Genomic DNA, 21,036 nt, shown 5'->3' on the forward strand with positions numbered 1-21,036 from the left:
AACTCCAGATTTACAGCATCTGCAGAATCTCTGGTGTTTACGATTCTCCGCTCCCCCCCTCCCCCCCCCCCCCCCCGGCTTGGAGCAGATAATAGTTTCATTATTGTCACACATACAGAGAGAAGGTTTTACTTGCATCCAGATTCGAAATGAGCAAATTGTGCAGAGTGGCAAAAAACAAGTGAGGAACACACGGAATATAAAACCTCGAACTGCAGAGTCCTTGAAACAGTCTGGGAATGTTCAGTTTGGTTTAGCACGGTGTTATTCATTGACTGCAGGCCGCAGAGCCAGTCCGCCCCGATCAAAGTAGCAATAAAAAAGGAGTGACCAGAAACACATCGTGACGTGAGCTACAGAGCCCAGTGCACACACCACGTCAATTATCATTCTGCTGTGGAGGTAGTAGAAAAGGATTAACGGATTGCAGAATGAAGTGTTGCAGTTACAGACAAAGTGCAGTGGCCACAAACAATAACAACATGGAACAGTACAGGACAGGAACAGTCCCTTTGCCCCACAGTGTTGATCAGTAATCAGATACCCAACTGAACTAATCCCTTTGCCTACACAATGTCCATATCCTTTCATTTCCTGCAGGGCTTCCTGAGTACCTTTGCCGTATCTGCCTCCTCCACCATCCCAGCAGTACATTCCAGGCATCCATCACTCTGTAACAACAAAAAAATGCCCCCCACATCTCCTTTGAACCTATCCCCTCTCACTTTAATATCCGTGCCCTCTGGCATTGGACATTTCAACCCCAGGGCAAAATCCTGTCTGTAAGGTGCAAGGCCTTAGTGAGGTGGATGACGATGTCAGGAGTCCCATATTAACATAACTAGGAAACCATTCAATAGTCTTACAACAGCAGGCTAGAATCCGTCCTTGAGCCTGCTGGGACGTGCTTTCAGGCTTTTTTATCTTCCCAGTGGGAGAGGGGAAGAGAGAGTGTCCGGGTGGCTGGGGGCATTAATTATGCTGGCTGCTTTACTGAAGCAGTGTTCTTCAAGAGGAGGGTGCTTAAAGCGGGTTCCAGCCCCGTACGGGATGGGCAGGAGGAGGAGGAGGAGGAGGTGTGTGTGGAGTGAGGAGGAACAGGACAGGGGAGGATGGTAGATGGGGGAAGGAGAGGTATTGGTGGGTGGAGAGATGGGGTTTGGGGTAGGGGAGAGTTGGGACAGTGGAGGGAGGCGTGTGAGGAGCTAGCGAAGGGGAGAGCTGGTGGGTGGAGAGGGTAACGTGTGGGGTGGGCAGTGGATCCGACGAACATCCCCTCCCTTCTCTTACCGTCTGCTCCCCTCTCTCCTCACAGTTGCTGTGCCCCGACCCTTGGCTCCGCCTGCACCGCCTCGACGCCTTCAGTGAGCAACGTTTCTTCAGCGGGCTGTCCTTTGACCCTGAGCTGCTGCACAGGCAACCAGTGGAGTTCAGCATCCCCACCGGAGACCAGCCCCAACCCAGCCCCTACCCACTGCTCTTCCCCGGCTTTGACTGGCAGGCTGAATGAGGGTCTCCCCTTACCTCAGTCCCTCCCTCCACCAATGGGACATTCCCTCACTCCATCTGTCCGTCACCCCTCCGTCCCTCACTCCTGCTCCCCCTCGCTCCCACTCCCCTCCGTCCCTCGCTTCCACTCCCTCTCCATCCCTCACACCCTCTACCCCTCCGTCCCTTGCTTCCGCTCCCCCTCCATCCCTCACACCCTCTACCCCTCTGTCCCTCGTTTCCGCTACCCCTCCATCCCTCGCTCCGTCTCCCCATCCCTCACTCTGTCTCCCCCTCATCCCACACTCCTGCTCCCCCTCCGTCCCTCACTCCATCTCCCCCTCCATCGCTCGCTCCTGCTCCCCCTCTGTCCCTCGTTCCATCCTCAACGAGGGACAAAGGCAGAAAAAAGGAAATTATAGACCATTTAACCTGACCTCAGTGGTTGGGAAAGTGTTGGAGTTGATTAATTAAGGATGAGGTGTAGGGTAGTTGGAGGCACATGATAAAATAGGCTGTAGTCAGCATGGTTTCTTCAAGGGAAAATCTTGCCTGACATATCTGTTGGAATTCTTTGAAGATATAACAAGCAGGGTAGACAAAGGAAAATCGGTGGCTGTTGTATATGCAGGTTTTCAGGAGGCCTTTGACAAGAAGTGGCAGATGGAATACACTGTTGGGAAGTGTATGGTCAGGCACTTTGGCAGAAGAAATGAAAACGTAGACTGTTTTCTAAATAGAGAGAAAATCCAATAATCTGAGGTGGAAAGGCACTTGGGAGTGCTTGTGCAGGATTCCCTAAAGGTTGAGCCAGTGGTGAGGACAGCAAATACATCGTTAGCATTCATTTCGAGAGGACGAATATAAAAACAGAATGAGGCTGTATAAGGCGTGGGTGAGGCCTCACTTGCAGTGTTGTGAGCAGTTCTGGGCCCCTTATTTAAGAAAGGATGTGGTGACATTAGAGAGCGTTCAGAGGAGGTTCTCAAGACTTATGGGAATGAAAGGCTTTGTGTATGAGGAATGATTGATGGCTCTGGGCCTGTACTCACTCACTGGAATGTAGAAGAATGGGGGCATCTCATTGAAACCTGTTGAGTGTCGAAAGGCCTAGAGTGAATTTGGAGAGAATATTTCCTATGGTGCAGAGAGTCTAGGATCAGAGGGCACAGACTCGAAACGGGAATGTCAGTTTAGAACAGAGATAGGGAATTTCTTTAGCTAGAGTGGCGAATCTGTGAAATTCATTACCGCATGCGGTTGTGAAGGCCAAATCATTGGGCATATTTAAATCAGAGATCGATAGATTCTTGATAAGTCAGGGTGTGAAAGGTTATGGTGAGAAGGCAGGAGAATGCGGTTGAGAGGGAAATGGATCAGCTGTGACCAAATGGTGAACAGACTCGATGGGCCAAATGGCCTAATTCTGTATATGGCTTCCCTCAACCTCCATACCCCTCTGCTTCTGTCCCTCACTCCCTCTCTCTGCTTTCCTTGCACACATGCATTCCTCCCCCTGGCAGAAATACTCTCCACCTCCATCCGTCTCGCAACCCTCCCAATCACCCGTTACCTCTCCCTTTGTTCCCTTGTCCCTGCTCCCTCATTACCTCTTTCAATCTCTCATCCTGATGCCCCTCTCCCTACCCCCACCTGCCCCTCGCTCTGTGTTTTCCCTCGTCCAAGGCCCTGTCTGAGTTGTCAGCAAAGGTGTATCCCGTACCTCTGTCCCTCAAAGTAAATTTATCACATCACCCTATACAACCCTGACATTCACAGTAAATACAAAGGAAAAAGCAAAACAATAATAAAGAAACAAACAATAAATATATCGTGAACAAGTCCTTGAAAGTGAGTCCATAGGATGTGGGAACGTGCCAGTGATGGGGTGAGTGAAGTTATTCCCTCTGGTTACAAGTGGTAATAACTGTTCCTGAACCCTGTGGTGTGAGTCCTGAAGCTCCTGTACCACCTTCCTGATGACTGGAGCAAGAATAGTTCATGATCTGGGTGGTGGGGGTCGTAATGATGGATGCTGTTTTCCTGCGACCTCTCCATGTAGATGTGCTTGATGGTGTGGGACCGGGCTGTGTCCACTACTTTATCTAGGATCTTCTGTTCAAGGACATTGGCATTTCCATACCAGGCTGTGAGGCCACCAGTTAATATACTCTCCGCCACACATGCATGGAAGTTTGTCAAAGTTTTAGATGCCATGCCATCTTCACAAACTTCTAAGAAAGTAGAGGTGCTGGGCACAGGACTGAAATGCTAACATTGGGGAAATTAACGTTACTGACCCTCTCCACCTCTGATTTCCCCCGCCCGCCCGGTTCCTCCTCCTGAAGTCAATAATCAGCTCCTTGGTCTTGCTGATATTGAGTGAGAAGCTGTTGTTATGGCACCACTCACCACTCCAATCTCTCTCCAATTCATCACCACCCTTAAATTGGCCATCGACAGCAAACTTGAATATGGCATTGGAGATGTGCTTAGCCACACAGTCGTGAGTATAAAGCGAGTAGAGCAGGGATCTAGACGCACAGCCTTGTGCACCTGTGCTGATGGAGATGTTGTTGCCGATCCGAACTGACTGGGGTCTGCAGGTGAAGAGATTGAGGATCCAATCGCACAGGGAGCTATTGAGGCCCATGTGTTGAAGCTTATTGATTAGTTTTGAGGGGACGATGGGATTGAATGCCGAGCCGTAGTTGCTAAGGGGCATCCTGATGTGTACATCGTCACTGTTCAGATGTTCACATTCCACACTGCACCACAGCCTGGGGGCCGGCAACACATCGGTAGTGTCCGAACATCAGGGCACACCAGGGTACAACACTGTTGGACACAGGTCTGTCATTAATAACACAGGTGCGGTACCGGTGGGGACGGGCCTGTCACTGTGTGACACCGGGGTACGGTACCGGTGGGGACGGGTCTGTCGCTGTGTGACACCGGGGTGCGGGTACCGGTGGGGACGGGTCTGTCGCTGTGTGACACCGGGGTACGGTACCGGTGGGGATGGGTCTGTCGCTGTGTGACACCGGGGTGCGGTACCGGTGAGGACGGGCCTGTCGCTGTGTGACACCGGGGTACGGTACCGGTGGGGACGGGTCTGTCGCTGTGTGACACTGGGGTACGGTACCGGTGGGGACGGGCCTGTCAATGTGTAACACTGGGGTACGGTACCGGTGGGGACGGGCCTGTCACTGTGTGACACCGGGGTACGGTACCGGTGGGTACGGGTCTGTCACTGTGTAACACCGGGGTGCGGTACCGGTGGGGACGTGTCTGTGTAACACCGGGGTACGGTACCAGTGGGGACGGGTCTGTCGCTGTGTAACACTGGGGTACGGTACTGGTGGGGACGGGTCTGTCGCTGTGTGACACCGGGGTACGGTACCGGTGGGGACGGGTCTGTCACTCTGTGACACCGGGGTACGGTACCGGTGGGGACGGGTCTGTCACTGTATAATACTGGGGTACGGTACGGGTGGGGACGGGTCTATCACTGTGTAACACTGGGGTACGGTACCAGTGGGGACGGGTCTGACACTGTGTGACACCGGGGTGCGGTACCGGTGGGGACGGGTCCGTCACTGTGTGACACCGGGGTACGGTACCGGTGGGGACGGGTCTGTCACTCTGTGACACCGGGGTACGGTACCGGTGGGGACCGGTCTGTCACTGTATAATACTGGGGTGCGGTACCGGTGGGGATGTGTCTGTGTAACACCGGGGTACGGTACCGGTGGGGACCGGTCTGTCACTGTGTGACACCGGGGTACGGTACCAGTGGGGACGGGTCTGTCACTGTGTGACACCGGGGTGCGGTACCGGTGGGGACGTGTCTGTCGCTGTGTGACACCGGGGTGCGGTACTGGTGGGGACGGGTCTGTCGCTAAGTGACACCGGGGTGCGGGTCTTATACAACTTCAACATAACATCCCATGTCCTGTACTCAACACATTGACTTATGCAGGTCAAAGTGCCAAAATAACAACTCTACTTGTGACGTCACTTCCAACGGATCACGGTCCTGTGTTCCCAGATCCCTTTGTTCTACCACACTCCTCAGTACCCTACCGCTCACTGTGTAAGACCCACCCTGGTTTGTCCTACCGAAGTGCAAAACCGCATTTGTCTGCATTACATTCCATCTGCCATTTTTACGGCTGGTCCAGATCCCTCCGCAAGCCATGATACCCTTCCTCCTTGTCCACTGCACCTCCAGTCTTGGTGTCATCTGCCGATCCAGTTAACCACATTATCATCCAGATCATTGATATAGATGACAAACACCAAAGGACCCAGCACCCAACACTGTGGCACACCACCAGACACAGGCCTCCAGTCAGAGAGGCAACTCTCTGGCTTCCCCCACAAAACCAATGTCTAATCCAATTTATACCTCATCCTGAATGCCACGTGACTGAATCTTCTTCTCCAGCCTCCCATGTGGGACCTTGTCAGATGCTAAAGTCAATGTAGGCAACATCCACTGCCTTGCCTTCATCAGCTTTCCTGGTAACTTACTTGAGAAGAGGGTATGTCCTGGGTGGGGGGGGGGGGGGGTCCTTAATAATGGATGCCAACTTTTACAGGCATTGCCTTTTGAAGATGTCCTGGATGCTGGGGAGGCTGGTGCCCACGGTGGAGCCGGCTGAGTTTACAACTCTCTGCAGCTTTTTTCTGATCTTGTGCAGTGGCCCCTCCACACCAGACAGTGATTCAGCCAGTCAGAATGCTGTCCACGGTAGATCTGTGGAAATCTGCCAGTCTTTGGTGACAGACCAACTCTCCTCAAACTCTTAATGGAACATAGCCGCTAGCACTGTTTTCTTAAGCATGCACAGGAGAAGGAAGTTATACCCCCCACCACCTCGCCTCTGATCCCTTCCCCCCTCGCTAAACGTGATTCAGACCTGCCTATTGAACTGTATCCGTCCACCAGCTCCAGTTCCAGGCTAATCCACAGGCCTTTGGGATATGAGCACCGGGAGGAGTGGGGTGCGGGTGGGACTTACACAGGGAGGTAGCCCACTGCAAGTTGGTAAACTATGGGAACCTCTGCCCAAACCTCCCTCCCTCCCTCTATACCCTGTCTGCTGGGACAGAGAGTTGACAGGAAACCGGTTGGGCAGGGGTTCGCTCAGTGGGCAGCTCTCTACATCTGACTCCCAGCTCCTTCCCACCCAATGTCCAGAGGGTAACTTGTGGAGAAGTCAGGGTGAAATGGAAAACACAAACAAGAAAATCTGCAGATGCTGGAAATCGGAGCAATACACACAAAATGCTGGAGGAACTCAGCAGGCCAGGCAGCATCTATGGAAAAAAGTACAGTTGACGTTTTGGGCTGAAACCCTTCAGTGGGACTGGTGAAATTGAATGCAGTTTGTGACTCACTCTGGGGAAGTGTGACTCTGCATATTAAAAGGAAAGAGTTCCATTCAAAACTCAAAAGTAAATTTATTATCAAAGGACACCATATACTACCCTGAGATTTGTTTTCTTGTGGGCATACTCAATAAATGCAAAGAATAATTAATAACCATAACAGAATCAATGAAAGACCACACCAACGGGGTGTTCAACCAGTGTGCAAAAGTCAACAAACAGTGTGAACAAACAAGCAATAAACATTGAAAGCATGAGATGAATGGTCTTTGAAAGTGAGTCCATAGGTTGTGGGAACATTTCAATGATGGGGCAAGTGAAGTTATCCTCCTTGGTTCAGGAGCCTGATGGTTGCGGGGTAATAACTTCCTGAACCTGGTGGCGTGAATCCTGAGGCTCCTGTACCTTCTTCCTGATGGAACCACCGAGAAGAGAGCATAGCCTGGGTGGTGGGGGTCCCTGATGATGGACGCTGCTTTCTTGCAACAGCATTTCATGTGGATGTGCTCAGTGATGGAGAGGGCTTTATCCCTGATGGACTGGGCTGTGTCCACTACATCTTGTAGGATTTTCTGTTCAAGGGCATTGATGTTCCCATACCAGGCTGATGCACCAGTAAATATACTCCCCACCACACATCTATAGAAGTTTGTCAAAGTTCTAGATGTCGTGCTGAATCTTTGCAAATTGCTAAGGAAGAGGAAACACTGACATGCTTTTTTCATAATTGCCCTTACATGCTGGGCCCAGGACAGTCCTCTGAAATAATAGCACTGAGGAATTTAAAGTTGCTGATCCTCTCCACCTCTGGTCCTCCGATGAGGACTGGCTCATGGGCCTCTGGTTTCCTTCTGCTGAAGTCAATAATCAGCTCCTTGGTCTTGCTGACATTGTTGTGTGGCAGCACTCAGCCAGATTTTCAGTCTCTCTCCTATATGTTGATTTGTCACCACCTTTGATTCAGCCTACGACAGTGGTGTCATCAGCAAAGTTGAATATGGCATTGGAGCTGTCCTTAGCCTCACAGTCTTAAGTGCAAAGTGGGTACAGCAGAGAGCTGGGCATAAAGTCTGGTGGTGCACCTGTGCTGACGGTGATTGTGGAGGAGACGTCGTTGCCAATCAGACTGAGTGGGGTCTACAAGTGAGGAAATCGAGGATCCAGTTGCACAAGGAGGTATTGAGGTCAAGATCTTGGAGCTTATTGATTAGTTTTGAGGGGATGATGGTATTGAACGCTGAGCTGTAGCTGATAAAGAGCACCCTGATATATGCATCTTTGCTGTCCAGGTGTTCCAGGGTTGAGTGAAGAACCAACGAGATGCCCTCTGCTGTGGACCTTTTGCTCTGGTAGATAAAATTAAGTGGATCCAAGTCTCTTCTCGGACAAGAGTTGATGTTTCATCACCAATCTTTGTCACTGTGGATGTAAGTGCCACTGGATAATAGTCAGTGAGGCAGGTCACCATACTCTTCTTGATTGGAGGCTGCTTGAAGCAGGTGGGTACCTCATCCTGCTGAAGTGAGGGGTTAAAGATCTCAGTGAACACTCCAGCGCGGGTCTGTAATACTTGGCCAGGTACCCTGTCTGGGCAGAATGTTTTTCATGGGTTCACCCTCTTGAAGGCTGCTTTCATGCTGGCCTCAGAGACTGAAATCACCGGATGGTCAGGGGCTGTGGGAGCTTGAGATGGTTCCTCCATGTTTTTACAGCCAAAAGTGAACATAGAATGCATTGAGCTCATCTGGAAGCGGAGCCCTGCTGTCGCCTTGTTACTTGATTTAACTATACGAGAGGTGAGAGTATTCAAGCCCTGTCACAGCTGTCGAACATCCATCACTGATTCAAGTTTAGTCTGGAATTGCCAAATGGCTTTCCGGTGATCATACCTGGACTTGTTGTAACTTCCCTGTTTTCCAGAGCTGAATGCCTCTGATCTGGCCCCGATTGTGGAGCTCCTGCTTCACCCAGGGCTCCTGATTGGGGAAGATCTGAATGATTTTGTGGGGAAACACTCGTCTGTGACTTTTTTTAAAGTCTGTAACAACCGCGGTGAATTCATTCAGATCCTCTGATGAGTCCAGTCCAGTGACTCGAAACAATCCCGTAGCCACTCCTCTGCCACCCACTTACTGTCCAAATCTCTGGACTTGCTCTGCCGGTGTGCAGGCAGGAGATGGATAGCCAAGTGATCCGATTTCCTGAAATGCAGTCGGGGCTTGGAACGGGAGGCATTCCGTATCTTAGTCTAACGGTGGTGTCGTGTGTTGGGACCTCTGATGCTGCAGGTTAAATGCTGATTGTAATTGGGCAGGGATTTCTTCACACAGACCCTGACCATGGTTAGAAATACTTCAGGGTGAACTGTTCCGTGCTTGGAGATGACATCATGCACTTGATTATAGAACATAGAACAATACAGCACAGTACAGGCCCTTTGGCCCACAATGCTGTGCTGACCCTTAAACCCTGCCTCCCTTATAACCCCCCCCCCCACCTTAAATTCCTCCATATACCTGCCTAGTAGTCTCTTAATTATAGTGAGCCACTGGTGGTTCGTCCTTGCTTATATGCTAAAATGTGTAACACAAAATGGAAGTTTAGAAGACAAAAGAGGTTCAAGACAATAAGAGACATTGATTGAGTGGCCTGTCTCAGACTGTTCCCCAGAGTGAAATGGCTAACAGTAGGGGCATCATTTTAAGGAGAGTGGAGGAAAGTATGGGGGAGGGGATATCAGAAGTAGGTTTTTTTTTACATAGAGAGTGGTGAGTGCGTGGATCACACTGCCAGGGGTGGTGGTAGAGGCAGATACATTAAGGACATTTAAGAAACTCAGGCACATGGATGATAGAAAAATGGAGGGCTATGAGGGAGGGAAGGGTAAGACTGATCTGAGAGTACATTATAAGGTCAGCATAGCATTGTGGGCTGAAGGGCCTGTGCAGTGCTGTAATGTTCTATGCTCTTAATCTAGTGTTAGTCTAGGGTGCGGGAATGTTTGAGAAAGTACAAGCAACCTAAACAAGAAAAATATATTTTCCTGGAAAATATTGGAGTAAGTGGTCTTGGAGGAACAATTTATTTTTGCAAGGGGAGGGGAATCTTCCCTTAGACTGGGCTGTAATTAGTGGAGATGGAGAGAAAGAGGGAAAAAGAGAGGGAGAAAGAGAAGGAGGGAGGGGGAGAGAGAGGGAGGGAGAAAGAGAAGGGGAGAGGAAGAGGGAGAGAGAGGAGTGAGGTGGGAGACGGGGGAGGGGTGAGTGAGAGAGACTCAAAAACCTGTCAGCCACTTGCTCTTCACTCCATCAGAATCAGGTTTATTATTTGCTGTTTGTACATAGCAGTTTACTATTTAGTAAGTGACCATTCGAGATATAGATAAGTACTCAAACAGAGCACGGGGTGAGGTCTGTTCAGAAATCTGATGGTACATTATGGTTTAGTGATTGGCCAATAAGTTTTATTTTGTCTCTTTCACTACTTTATCGATCACTTTTCTTTCTTTCTGTATTCTTGATGTAACCAATAAATTAATTTATTATAACCTTCAGCACATGTACAGGGCCGCTTTTGTGGATACCTCTTGCTGCTGAATCACAAAAGAACAAAGTACGCTTTAAGATATTTTCATTACAGCTTCGTTACTGTTTGTGTTTGAAATGTTTTCTCTGACAGGAGGCTGGAGTCCCATGATGTATATCACCGTGATTCTGGATTGATTGGAAACACCAGATACGGGAGCTGGCCAGAGGCTGGAATCGTGCGGGCGTATCTCCCCTCGTCACTCCCCAAAGTCGGCAACACTGGGGTCAGGAGGGAGGAGGGACATTTTCCATTTGCCTGGATGTGTGCAGCGTCAACAACACTCGAGAAGCTTCACACCGTACAGTGTGAAGTGATTCGGCACTACAAACGCCCCACCCTCCACTCCACAACACGGCCAGTCCCACCAGCTGGGAGCCCACTGAAGGGCCTTGTCCCCACCGGAGCTCGGGAAGTGACGCAGGAACTGAGGCCAACAGAAGGGACGGGCCAATTTACCACATTGGTAAAGCCTTCGCCTCTCTGCTGCACCCCAGCCCATGAGTCAATTAGCCCACTTTTTAAGAAAGGAGGGAGGGAGAAAACAGAGAACTTTCGACCTGTCAGCCTGACATCGGTGGTGAGGAAGATGCTAGAGTCCATTATTAAGGATGAAATAGTGGCATATCTAGATAGCAGTGATAGGATTGGGTAAATCCAAGGGTAAATCATGCTTGACTAATCTGTTGGAGTTTTTCGAGGATGTAACCAGGAAGTTAAACGGGGGAGATCCAGTGGATGTAGTGTACCTCGATTTTCAGAAGGCATTTGATAAGGTCCCACATAGGAGATTGGTGGGTAAAATCTGTTATGAATGTACCACAGCTCGGAGGGGCCGAAGGGTGCGGGGTAGCCCCCTCCTTTGTGAGAATCGCAAGATCACTATTAAGTCAGTTCAGGAGACACAGGAAATGAGAGAAAGACATGCAGAATCCACAAAAGGGTTGGAATGTGTCCTGACCTCCGAGAGGCGGACCCATTGATGCCGGCTATTGTCTTGTGTATTTACGGACTTGTGTATTGCATCCTGCACGATGCATCGAAACACACACCCCCAGGCAATGAACCGAGGGGGAGGTTGGTGGAGGGATTGCATCATCTCATCCTGATTGACATCTGAGATCCTGTAAGTCAGGATAAAAGAGGGTCTGTGGGAACAGCCCCTCAGACGCACCAGAAGAAACGCCAGCGATCCCGTAATAGCAAGAAACCAGGGGAAAGGCCACGTGCGTTCGGTTCCATGTGCCCTGGAATCGGTGGGCCCTTTTCCACGGCCGAAAGCTTTTTAGCTAACAACGGGGAAACCAACTCCCAACGACTCTCGAAGGATTGACATCATAAAAGGAATGGGCAAGTTTTAACCCGTCTTTCTCTCCAACCCAAAAGCTGCAGCTTGAATGAACTGAGTGACTTTCATATTTCCATCGGACAATACATTATCCCCTAGACAATGATAGAGCTATTTCTTCTTATTATTATTATATCCGCGCTTTTAGATTTAGTATTGACGACGTATATTATCTGTATGTTTGCATTGACATTGTTTTGTGTATTTTTATCAATAAATACTGTTAAAAATAGTACCATCAGACTTCAACGGACCTCTCTATCTTTGCTGGTAAGTGACCCAGTTACGGGGTACATAACAAATCAAAGCTCAGGGCATCAGGGGGAAGACATTGACATGGATAGAAAACTGGTTGGCAGATAGAAAGCAAAGGGTAGCGGTGAATGGGTGTTTCTCGGAATGGCAGGTGGTGACTAGTGGGGTGCCACAGGGCTCGGTATTGGGACCACAGCTGTTTACAATTTACGTCAACGATTTGGATGAAGGCATTGAAAATAACATCAGCAAATTTGCTGATGATACTAAGCTGGGTGGCAGGGTGACATGTGATGAGGATGTTAGGAGAATTCAGGGTGACTTGGATAAGCTGGGTGAGTGGGCGGATACTTGGCAGATGACGTTTAATGTGAATAAGTGTGAGGTTATCCACTTTGGGAGTAAGAACAGGAAGGCAGATTATTATCTGAACAGTGTAGAGTTAGGTAAGGGAGAAATACAAAGAGATCTCGGAGTCCTTGTTCATCAGTCACTGAAGGTGAATGAGCAAGTGCAGCAGGCAGTGAAGAAGGCTAATGGAATGTTGGCCTTTATTACAAAGGGAATTGAGTACAAGAGCAAGGAAATCTTGCATTTGTACAGAGCCCTGGTGAGACCACACCTGGAGTATTGTGTACAGTTTTGGTATCCAGGGTTAAGGAAGGACATCCTGGCTGTAGAGGAAGTGCAGCGTAGATTCACGAGGTTAATTCCTGGGATGTCCGGATTGTCTTACGCAGAGGTTAGAGAGACTGGGCTTGTACACGCTGGAATTAAGGAGATTGAGAGGGGATCTGATTGAAACATAAGATTATTAAGGGATTGGACAAGATAGAGGCAGGAAATATGTTCCAGATGCTGGGAGAGTCCAGTACCAGAGGGCATGGTTTGAGAATAAGGGCTAGGTCATTTAGGACAGAGTTAAGGAAAAACTTCTCCCTGAGAGTTGTGGGGGTGTGGAATGCACTGCCTCGGAAGGCAGTGGAGGCCAATTCTCTGGATGCTTTCAAGAAGGAGCTAGATAGGTATCTTATGGATAGGGGAATCAAGGCGTATGGGGACAAGGCAGGAACCGGGTATTGATAGTAGTTGATCAGCCATGATCTCAAAATGGCGTTGCAGGATCGAAGGGCCGAATGGTCTACCTCTGCACCTATTGTCTATTTAGGCACAGAGTTAGACTATTCGGTCCATCGAGTCTGCTGCACCATTCAATCGAGCACTATTTGTCCCAATCACATCATTTTGCTCGGCCAGCTGGCCAGGGTCTGGGCTGTCCCCGCCCATGTGTCCCATCTGGCCACGCCCCTGTGTACCACTCTGGCCGAGCCCCTGTGTACCTGCCTGGCAGCTCTCCTGTTGTCCCTGGCTCGGCTCCGAGGGAGACGCTTCCGGCGGCCGCGCGCTGCGTGCGTCACGTCCGGCAGCCGGGGTTGCGACCCCTGACCCTGCCAGCGGGCCGGGACCATGGTGCCGGTGTTTGGCGCCCTGGCGCTGGTGGTCGCCGTGCTCGCGCTGCTGCCGTTGATCCGGTGAGTCCGCGCGCACTGGGGGGAGGCCGCATAAATTATGGTAATGAAGGGGGCGGGGCCCGGCACAGGCGGAGGTCCTGAGGGCAATTCCTCCGGGAAAGGGGAGTGTGAGGGAGCGCCGTGCTGCTGGAGGACTGGTACTGAGGGAGCGCCGCCCTAGCGAAAGACTGGTACTGAGGGAGCGCCACACTCCCCGCTGAGGTGGGGGCGGTGATGAGGGAGCTTGTCATTCTTAGAGGGGCGCTGAGGAGGGAGCTGCTCACTGTAGGAGGGAGCCCCTCGCCGTGGGAGAGGGCAGTGAGGAGGGAGCCCCTCGCCGTGGGAGAGGGCAGTGAGGAGGGAGCCCCTCGCTGCGGGAGGGGGCAGTGAGGAGGCAGTTCCTCGCCGTGGAGGGGTCGGTGAGGAGGGAGCTCCTCGCTGTGGGAGGGGGCAGTGAGGAGGTAGTTCCTCGCCGTGGAGGGGTGGTGAGGAGGGAGCTCCTCGCTGTGGGAGGGGGCAGTGAGGAGGCAGTTCCTCGCCGTGGAGGGGTCAGTGAGGAGGGAGCCCCTCGCTGCAGGAGGGGGCAGTGAGGAGGCAGTTCCTCGCCGTGGAGGGGTCGGTGAGGAGGGAGCTCCTCGCTGTGGGAGAGGGCAATGAGGAGGCAGTTCCTCGCTGCGGAGGGGTGGTGAGGAGGGAGCTCCTTGCTGCGGGAGGCGGGATGAGGAGGCAGTTCCTCGCCGTGGGAGGGGGGACGTGGAGGCAGTTCCTCGCCGTGGGAGAGGGCAGTGAGGAGGGAGCTCCTCGCTGTGGGAGGGGTAGTGAGGAGGGAGCTCCAAGCTGTGGGAGGGGTCGGTGAGGAGGCAGTTCCTCGCCGTGGAGGGGTGGTGAGGAGGGAGTTCCTCGCCGTGGGAGGGGGGACGTGGAGGCAGTTCCTCACTGTGGGAGAGGGCAGTGAGGAGGGAGCTCCTCGCTGCGGGAGGGGGCAGTGAGGAGGCAGTTCCTCGCCGTGGAGGGGTCGGTGAGGAGGGAGCTCCAAGCTGTGGGAGGGGTAGTGAGGAGGGAGCTCCAAGCTGTGGGGGGGTGGTGAGGGGGGAGCTCCATCAGCTCTCAGTGAATGTAGAAGTTCCCTCTCCTCTGTGTCCTTGGTCACCTTGTTCATCCAACCTAACTCACCTTGCTGATGTCATCTTGCACTTTGTGGGATCTTGCTGAGCACGGGCTGGCGGTGTGAGTTTCTGATGAATTGTGAAGCACTGTGCAGAATTATGAAGTATTTTATTAGCCATGATGTTTTTGCTGTACTCAGCTGGGGTTGTTTCAGCAGGTTCCCTGTACAGGTTGTTCTTCCACAGCTGCTGGTCAAGGAGAGGGTTCTGGTCCCCATGCTGTGCTCCTCTCCTTTCCATCCCATCCCACACCACCACCACATCCCTCCAAATCCCATCGGCTCCCCTCTGTTCCCCGTCGCTTGGTACTCTGGGGTTTGTGTTGAGGGAACCGACAGTCGAACCCTCGAACAGTTCTCCTGTGAGGTGAGGCGGGAGGTTGTGGTGTTGTAAATGGCAAGTGAGGTTCTCTGCGGCTATCAGCCGGAAAATGGGCAAAGCATTGTAAAATTATTCCTCTGAAGTGCAGTGTGTTAGGGCCCTCCACTGTTGAGGATCCCTACCACCCATCCTACAATCTCTTTGACCCACTACCGCCAGGAAGGAGGTACAGGAGCATCAGGACTAGGACTGTCAGACTGGGTAACAGCTTCTACCCCCAGGCTGTGAGACTAATGAATACCCTGCCACCACTAAGTTCTCATCGTTGGGACAGAGCTCTTTACAGTTTGCCTGTGCTGCGCACTTCACATGCATTTTGAATTATATCCTATTAACTAATTTGTGGTAATATTTTGTTTTATGTGTGGTTTGTGATGTACTGTATACGATTGTACTGTGATCTGGAAGAAAGTTGTTTGGTTGTATATATGTACAGTCATATGACAATGAACTTGAACTTGTGATGCATTTGGAAGGGCAGGCAAGGCTAGGGCATCTACAGTAAATGGGTGGGGCCCTAGGGCATGTTGCTCTTGGGCTTAAGTCTACGAATCCCTGTGCTTGCGTGTGTGGATGTGCTAGTTAAGATCTGCCACGGAGCCTCGAGCATTGGTTTGCCATACCTGCAGTATTGTGTGCAGATCTGGTTGCCACGTCATGGAAGGATAAGATTAGCTTTGTTTGTCAAATGTACATTAAACATACAGTGAAATGCATAATTTTGTGTCAACAATCTATACCATATATGTCAAACTCAAGGCCCGCGGGCCAAATCCGGCCCGCGGTGGAATTATCTTTGGCCCGCGAGATAATATCTAATTACTATTAAAGCTGGTCCCAGTAATCGAAGCGCCTATGGCGTATGATATGGCTAATGCTGAGTTTATTCAGGTACCAGGTTTTCAGGGTTTTTAGTGTTTATTCGGCAGTCTTGCTCGGCAGTCTTCTTCATAAGAAACGGAATTTGTAAAGTGAAACACTTTGTAGTTATAGCAGAGACTGAGACACATGAGAGCAGGCTGAAAAAACGGAGGCAACGAAAGCTGCGTTCGCACGCGTCCGACTGATCCGGCCCGCATGAAGCTGCATTTTGCTCAATCCGGCCCGTGACCTAAAATGAGTTTGACACCCCTGATCTATACAGTCTGAGCTTGCACTGGAGGCAGCCCGAAAATCTTGCCATGTTTCTGGCGCCAACATAGAATGCCCACAACTTACCAACCCCAACCTGGACAACTTTGGAATGTGAGAGGATACCCACATGGTCAGGGAGAATGTACAAACTCCTTACAGACAGTGGTGGGAATTGAACCCCAGTCAGTGATCATTGGCACTGTAAATCAATTGCACTTACCTCTACGCCACCATGCAGTGGAAGAGCGTACAGGCCGGTTCACTGGGGCATTGAGTGGACTGGACAACATCAGTTTCAATTTCAGACTGGATAAGCCTGGCTTGTTTTCCTTGGAGCAGAGGCCAGGGCTGACCTGATAGAGCTATGTAAGATGAGATGTAGGAGACTGGAGGAGGAGCATCTAGCCCTTGCTGTTTGAACAGTGTTATATGCTCAGTGGCCATTTTACTTGTTACCTCCTGTACCTAGGGACCCTAGGTTCCTTAAGGTTGTTATAGCCAGGGGTAGTAATGAGGATAAGCTCCCACTACCTATGAAATCCTCCCAATGGAGTGCTCTCATATAGTCTCTGACTATCAGTCCATCTCCTGACCTTCACATGTGGCTTAGCTACTAAACCTGGTGGAACTGTTTCTACTGACAGGAGAACCAGCAAAGGCAGATTGCTGACACCTTAAAACCAGTCACTTTGGGCAGATGGAGCTCGTCAGCCATGGTTGGCAGGTCATCTAGCAAAGGAAAACTCTGATCTCAAACCTCTTATGCTTTGGGAAAGGCTTCCAGAGTAAACTCCGAGAGAAAAATCTGGAGCTGGAGTCCTTAAGGCAGTCCTACATTGAATTCAATGCTGACTGGCAACTCCTGCAATACTGCCGGTACCAAACCATATCAGTCTCTGCCATTCCTTTGGGTTCATCGGTTGTGTAGACAGGGGGATCTTGTTACATGGGCAACAGCTTGCTCTCCATATTGTACTGCCCAGGTTTGCGTATCTAGACAGCTAGGACACAATATCCATGGCCAACTCTGACCGACAGAGGCCTTAACCAGCCTGTACCTAACAAAGTGGCCACGATATGTACGTTCGTGGTCTTCTGCTGTTGCTTTAAAGTTTGACGTGTTGTGCTTTCAGAGATGCTCTTCTGCACACCGCTGTTGTAACATGGTTATTTGAGTTACTGTTGTTCTCTTGTCAGCTTGAACCAGTTTGGCCAGTCTCCTCTGACCTCTCGTTAAGGTGTTTCACCCACAGCACTGCCACTGACTGGGATTTTTTGTCACACTATTCTCTGTAAACTCGAGGGACTGTTGTGCTGAAAGTCCCAGGAGATCAGTTTTTAAGATGGTCAAACCTCCCCATCTGGCACCAAAAATCATTCCATGGTCAATTAGATCATATTTCTTCCCCAGTCTCAAAAACAGCTGAACCTCTTGATCATGTCTGCTTGCTTTTATGCATTTTGTTATCACATGATTGGCTGATTAGGTATTTGCATTAACAAATACCTGACAGAGTGGCCATTGAATGGACAGTGACAGATCCATCCCTGCTTTTACAGTGCCAAGGTGTTCTATAGTGTCAGACCTGTACCTCCCAATACTGCACCCCAGTGTTATACAGTAATAGACCCAAACCCACCAATGTCGCACTCCACTGTTACACAACAACAGTCCTGCACTCTGGTGTTACACAGCGACTATACCACACCCTGAAGTTATGTAGCAATAGACTCGTCCACACTGGGACTGTACCTCAGTTACACTGTGATATGGCCCTACCAGTTCTATACTAAGTGATTTCAACTCTTTAACATCCTCTAGTCTATACCCGTCTGAGGTTTCTGCATATTTCTATTTGCAATCTATTCATCCCCTGAATTTATTCCCTTCACTGCTGTTGTTCATGCTTACACTTGCCCCAGCCCCAAGCATGGAATTTCCACACGAAACCTCTCCACTCATTAAATTGCTTAAGCTGCTCATTAAATTGCTTGTTGTTGATAAAACATTTGTGGTGTGTCCTTGAGTTAATGTCAAAGTTAGTTTGATATCGTGCCTGTGGATGCTTTTGATTGTATTGATAGGTAATCAGTATGAAACACACGTTTTTCCTGTTAGAATCTGGGAGTTGTAGGGTAAAAGATAGGGAAAATAGGAAAATATAGTGGCTGTAGTTAACCACGAGACATTCTGATGCTGACTTTGGTAAAAGCTATGATTGTGCTTTCCTGAAGTCACGTTAAACCCTGATGCCTGTGACTTTCCTGATGAGAAAGATGTCCTTCTAATCGAATGTCATTCCAAAGTCACAGCTTTGCCCACTTTGACAGCAGAAATTATTGTCTGATGGAAACGTGGCCAGTGGTTCTTCCTGACCAATCTATCTGAGTAATTGAACTGGAGAACTTAAATCTCCAGTTGTATCCTGGGCTGTATCTCAGTTCAGTTTCCCTGGGTCTTCTCTGAATGTTGTCCACGTGACTCTGGGGAGGAACCGGCCACGGTTCCTCTACTGGGCTTTGGCAGGTAGATGCAGTCAGTTGTCTCCACCTTCTCAGTCTGGGAGCAACAGCTCTAACATTGCAAAATGTAATTCAAACCAGGTTGGCACTTCCATTGTATCCTGGATAATGGACTCCCTAACTGGCAGACCACAGTTAGTGAGGTTTCAGAACCATAGAACATTACAGCACAGAAACAGGCTTTTTGGCCCTTCTTGGCTGTGCCGAACCATTTTTCTGCCTAGTCCCACTGACCTGCACCTGGACCATATCCCTCTGTACCCCTCTCATCCATGTACCTGTCCAAGTTTTTCTTAAATGTTAAAAGTGAGCCCGCATTTACCACTTCATCTGACAGCTCATTCCACACTCCCACCACTCTCTGTGAAGAAGCCCCCCCTAAAGTTCCCTTTAAACTTTTCCTCCTTCACCCTTAACCCATGTCCTCTGGTTTTTTTCTCCCCTAGCCTCAGTGGAAAAAGCCTGCTTGCATTCACTCTATCTATACCCATCATAATTTTATATACCTCTATCAAATCTCCCCTCATTCTTCTATGCTCCAGGTAATAAAGTCCTAACCTATTCAACCTTTCTCTGTAACTCAGTTTCTCAAGTCCCAGCAATATCCTTATAAACCTTCTCTGCACTCTTTCAACCTTATTAATATCCTTTCTGTAATTCAGTGACCAAAACTGCACACAATGCTCCAAATTCGGCCTCAGTAATGCCTTTAACAACCTCACCATAACAGTCCAACTCTTATACTCAATACTTTGATTTATAATGGCCAATGTACCAAAAGTTTTCTTTACTACCCTTCCTAACTGTGACACCACTTTTAGGGAATTTTGTATCTGTATTCCCAGATCCCTCTGTTCTACTGCACTCCTCAGTGCCCTACCATTTACCTTGTATGTTCTACCTTGGATTTTCCTTCCAAAGTGCAATACCTCACACTTGTCTGTATTAAACTCCATCTGCCATTTTTCAGCCCTTTTTTCCAGCTGGTCCAGACCCCTCTGCAAGCTTTGAAAACCTTCACTGTCCACTACACCTCCAATCTTTGTATTATCAGCAAATTTGCTGACCTAGTTTACCACATTATCATCCAGATCATTGATATAGATGACAAATAACAATGGACCCGGCACTGATCCCTGTGGCTCATGACCAGTCACAGGCCTCCACTCAGAGAAGCAATCCTCCACTACCACTCTCTGACTTCTCCCTTTGAGCCAATGTCTAATCCAATTTCCTACCTCACCATGTATACTTAGAGACTGAATCTTCCTAACTAACCTCCCATGCGGGACCCTGTCAAAGGCCTTAATGAAGTCCACGTAGACAACATCAACTGCCTTCCCTTCATCTACTGTCCTGGTAACCTCCTCAAAAAAACTAATAGATTTGTTAAACATGATCTACCACGCACAAAGCTGTGTTGACTCTCCCTAATAAATCCCTGTCTATCTAAATACTTGTAGATCCTATCTCTTAGTACTCCTTCCAATAATTTACCTACTAACAACGTCAAATTTACCAGCCTGTAATTTCCCGGATTACTTTTTGAGCCTTTTTTAAACAATGGAACAACATGAGCTATCCTCCAATCCTCTGGCACCTCACCTGTTGATACCGACATTTTAAATATATCTGCCCTCCTGATTTCTTTCTTAAGTTTTTTTTTGCACTTTTTATACTCCTGAAGTACCTTATTTGCTCCCTGTTTCCTATATATGTCATACATCTCTCTCTTCTTCTTTATCAGAGTTCCATTATCTCTAGAGAACCAAGGTTCCTTATTCTTATTCACTTTGCCTTTAATCCTGACAGGAACATACAAACTCTGCACTCCCAAAATTTCTCCTTTGAAGGCTTCCCACTTACCAATGACATCCTTGCCAGAGAACAACCTGTTCCAATCCATGCTTTTTAGATCCTTTCTCATTTCTTCAAATTTGGCCTTTTTCTAGTTTAGAACCTCAACCCGAGGACCAGAACTATCTTTATCCGTGATCAAGTTGAAACTAATGGTGTTACGATCACTGGTACCAAAGTGTTCCCCTACACACACTCCCGTCACCTGTCCTAACTCATTTCCTAGTAGGAGATCTAATATTGCATCCGATAAAAAACCGTGTGTCAGACATGGCTATAAGCAGCATTGGGGCCTCATAGGGGACTGCATTGGCTCCTTCCTGTCTACCCTGTATACCTCAGATTTTAGATACAATACAGAGTCATGTCATCTGCAGAAATTTTCTGATGA

The 21,036-nt window shown here is 49.4% G+C and overlaps 2 protein-coding genes across 7 annotated transcripts in view; both read left to right on the forward strand.

Annotated features, from left to right (window-relative positions):
- The window catches only part of rskrb (ribosomal protein S6 kinase related b), a 46,077-nt gene extending 42,762 nt beyond the window's left edge, over nt 1-3,315 (forward strand). For all 3 annotated transcript variants that reach the window (XM_073053099.1, XM_073053096.1, XM_073053097.1), the window contains exon 12: nt 1,316-3,315. In XM_073053099.1, coding sequence (XP_072909200.1) covers nt 1,316-1,510 — 195 coding nt within the window. In that variant the 3' untranslated portion in view covers nt 1,511-3,315. The remainder of the gene's footprint in view (nt 1-1,315) is intronic.
- Nucleotides 3,316-13,493: 10,178 nt separating this feature from the next.
- Nucleotides 13,494-21,036, forward strand: part of LOC140731570 (bridge-like lipid transfer protein family member 2) — a 109,583-nt gene continuing 102,040 nt past the window's right edge. For all 4 annotated transcript variants that reach the window (XM_073053090.1, XM_073053091.1, XM_073053092.1 and 1 more), the window contains exon 1: nt 13,494-13,605. In XM_073053090.1, coding sequence (XP_072909191.1) covers nt 13,541-13,605 — 65 coding nt within the window. In that variant the 5' untranslated portion in view covers nt 13,494-13,540. The remainder of the gene's footprint in view (nt 13,606-21,036) is intronic.

Source organism: Hemitrygon akajei, chromosome 8 (genome assembly GCF_048418815.1).
Source record: "Hemitrygon akajei chromosome 8, sHemAka1.3, whole genome shotgun sequence".
Lineage (NCBI taxonomy): Eukaryota > Metazoa > Chordata > Chondrichthyes > Myliobatiformes > Dasyatidae > Hemitrygon > Hemitrygon akajei.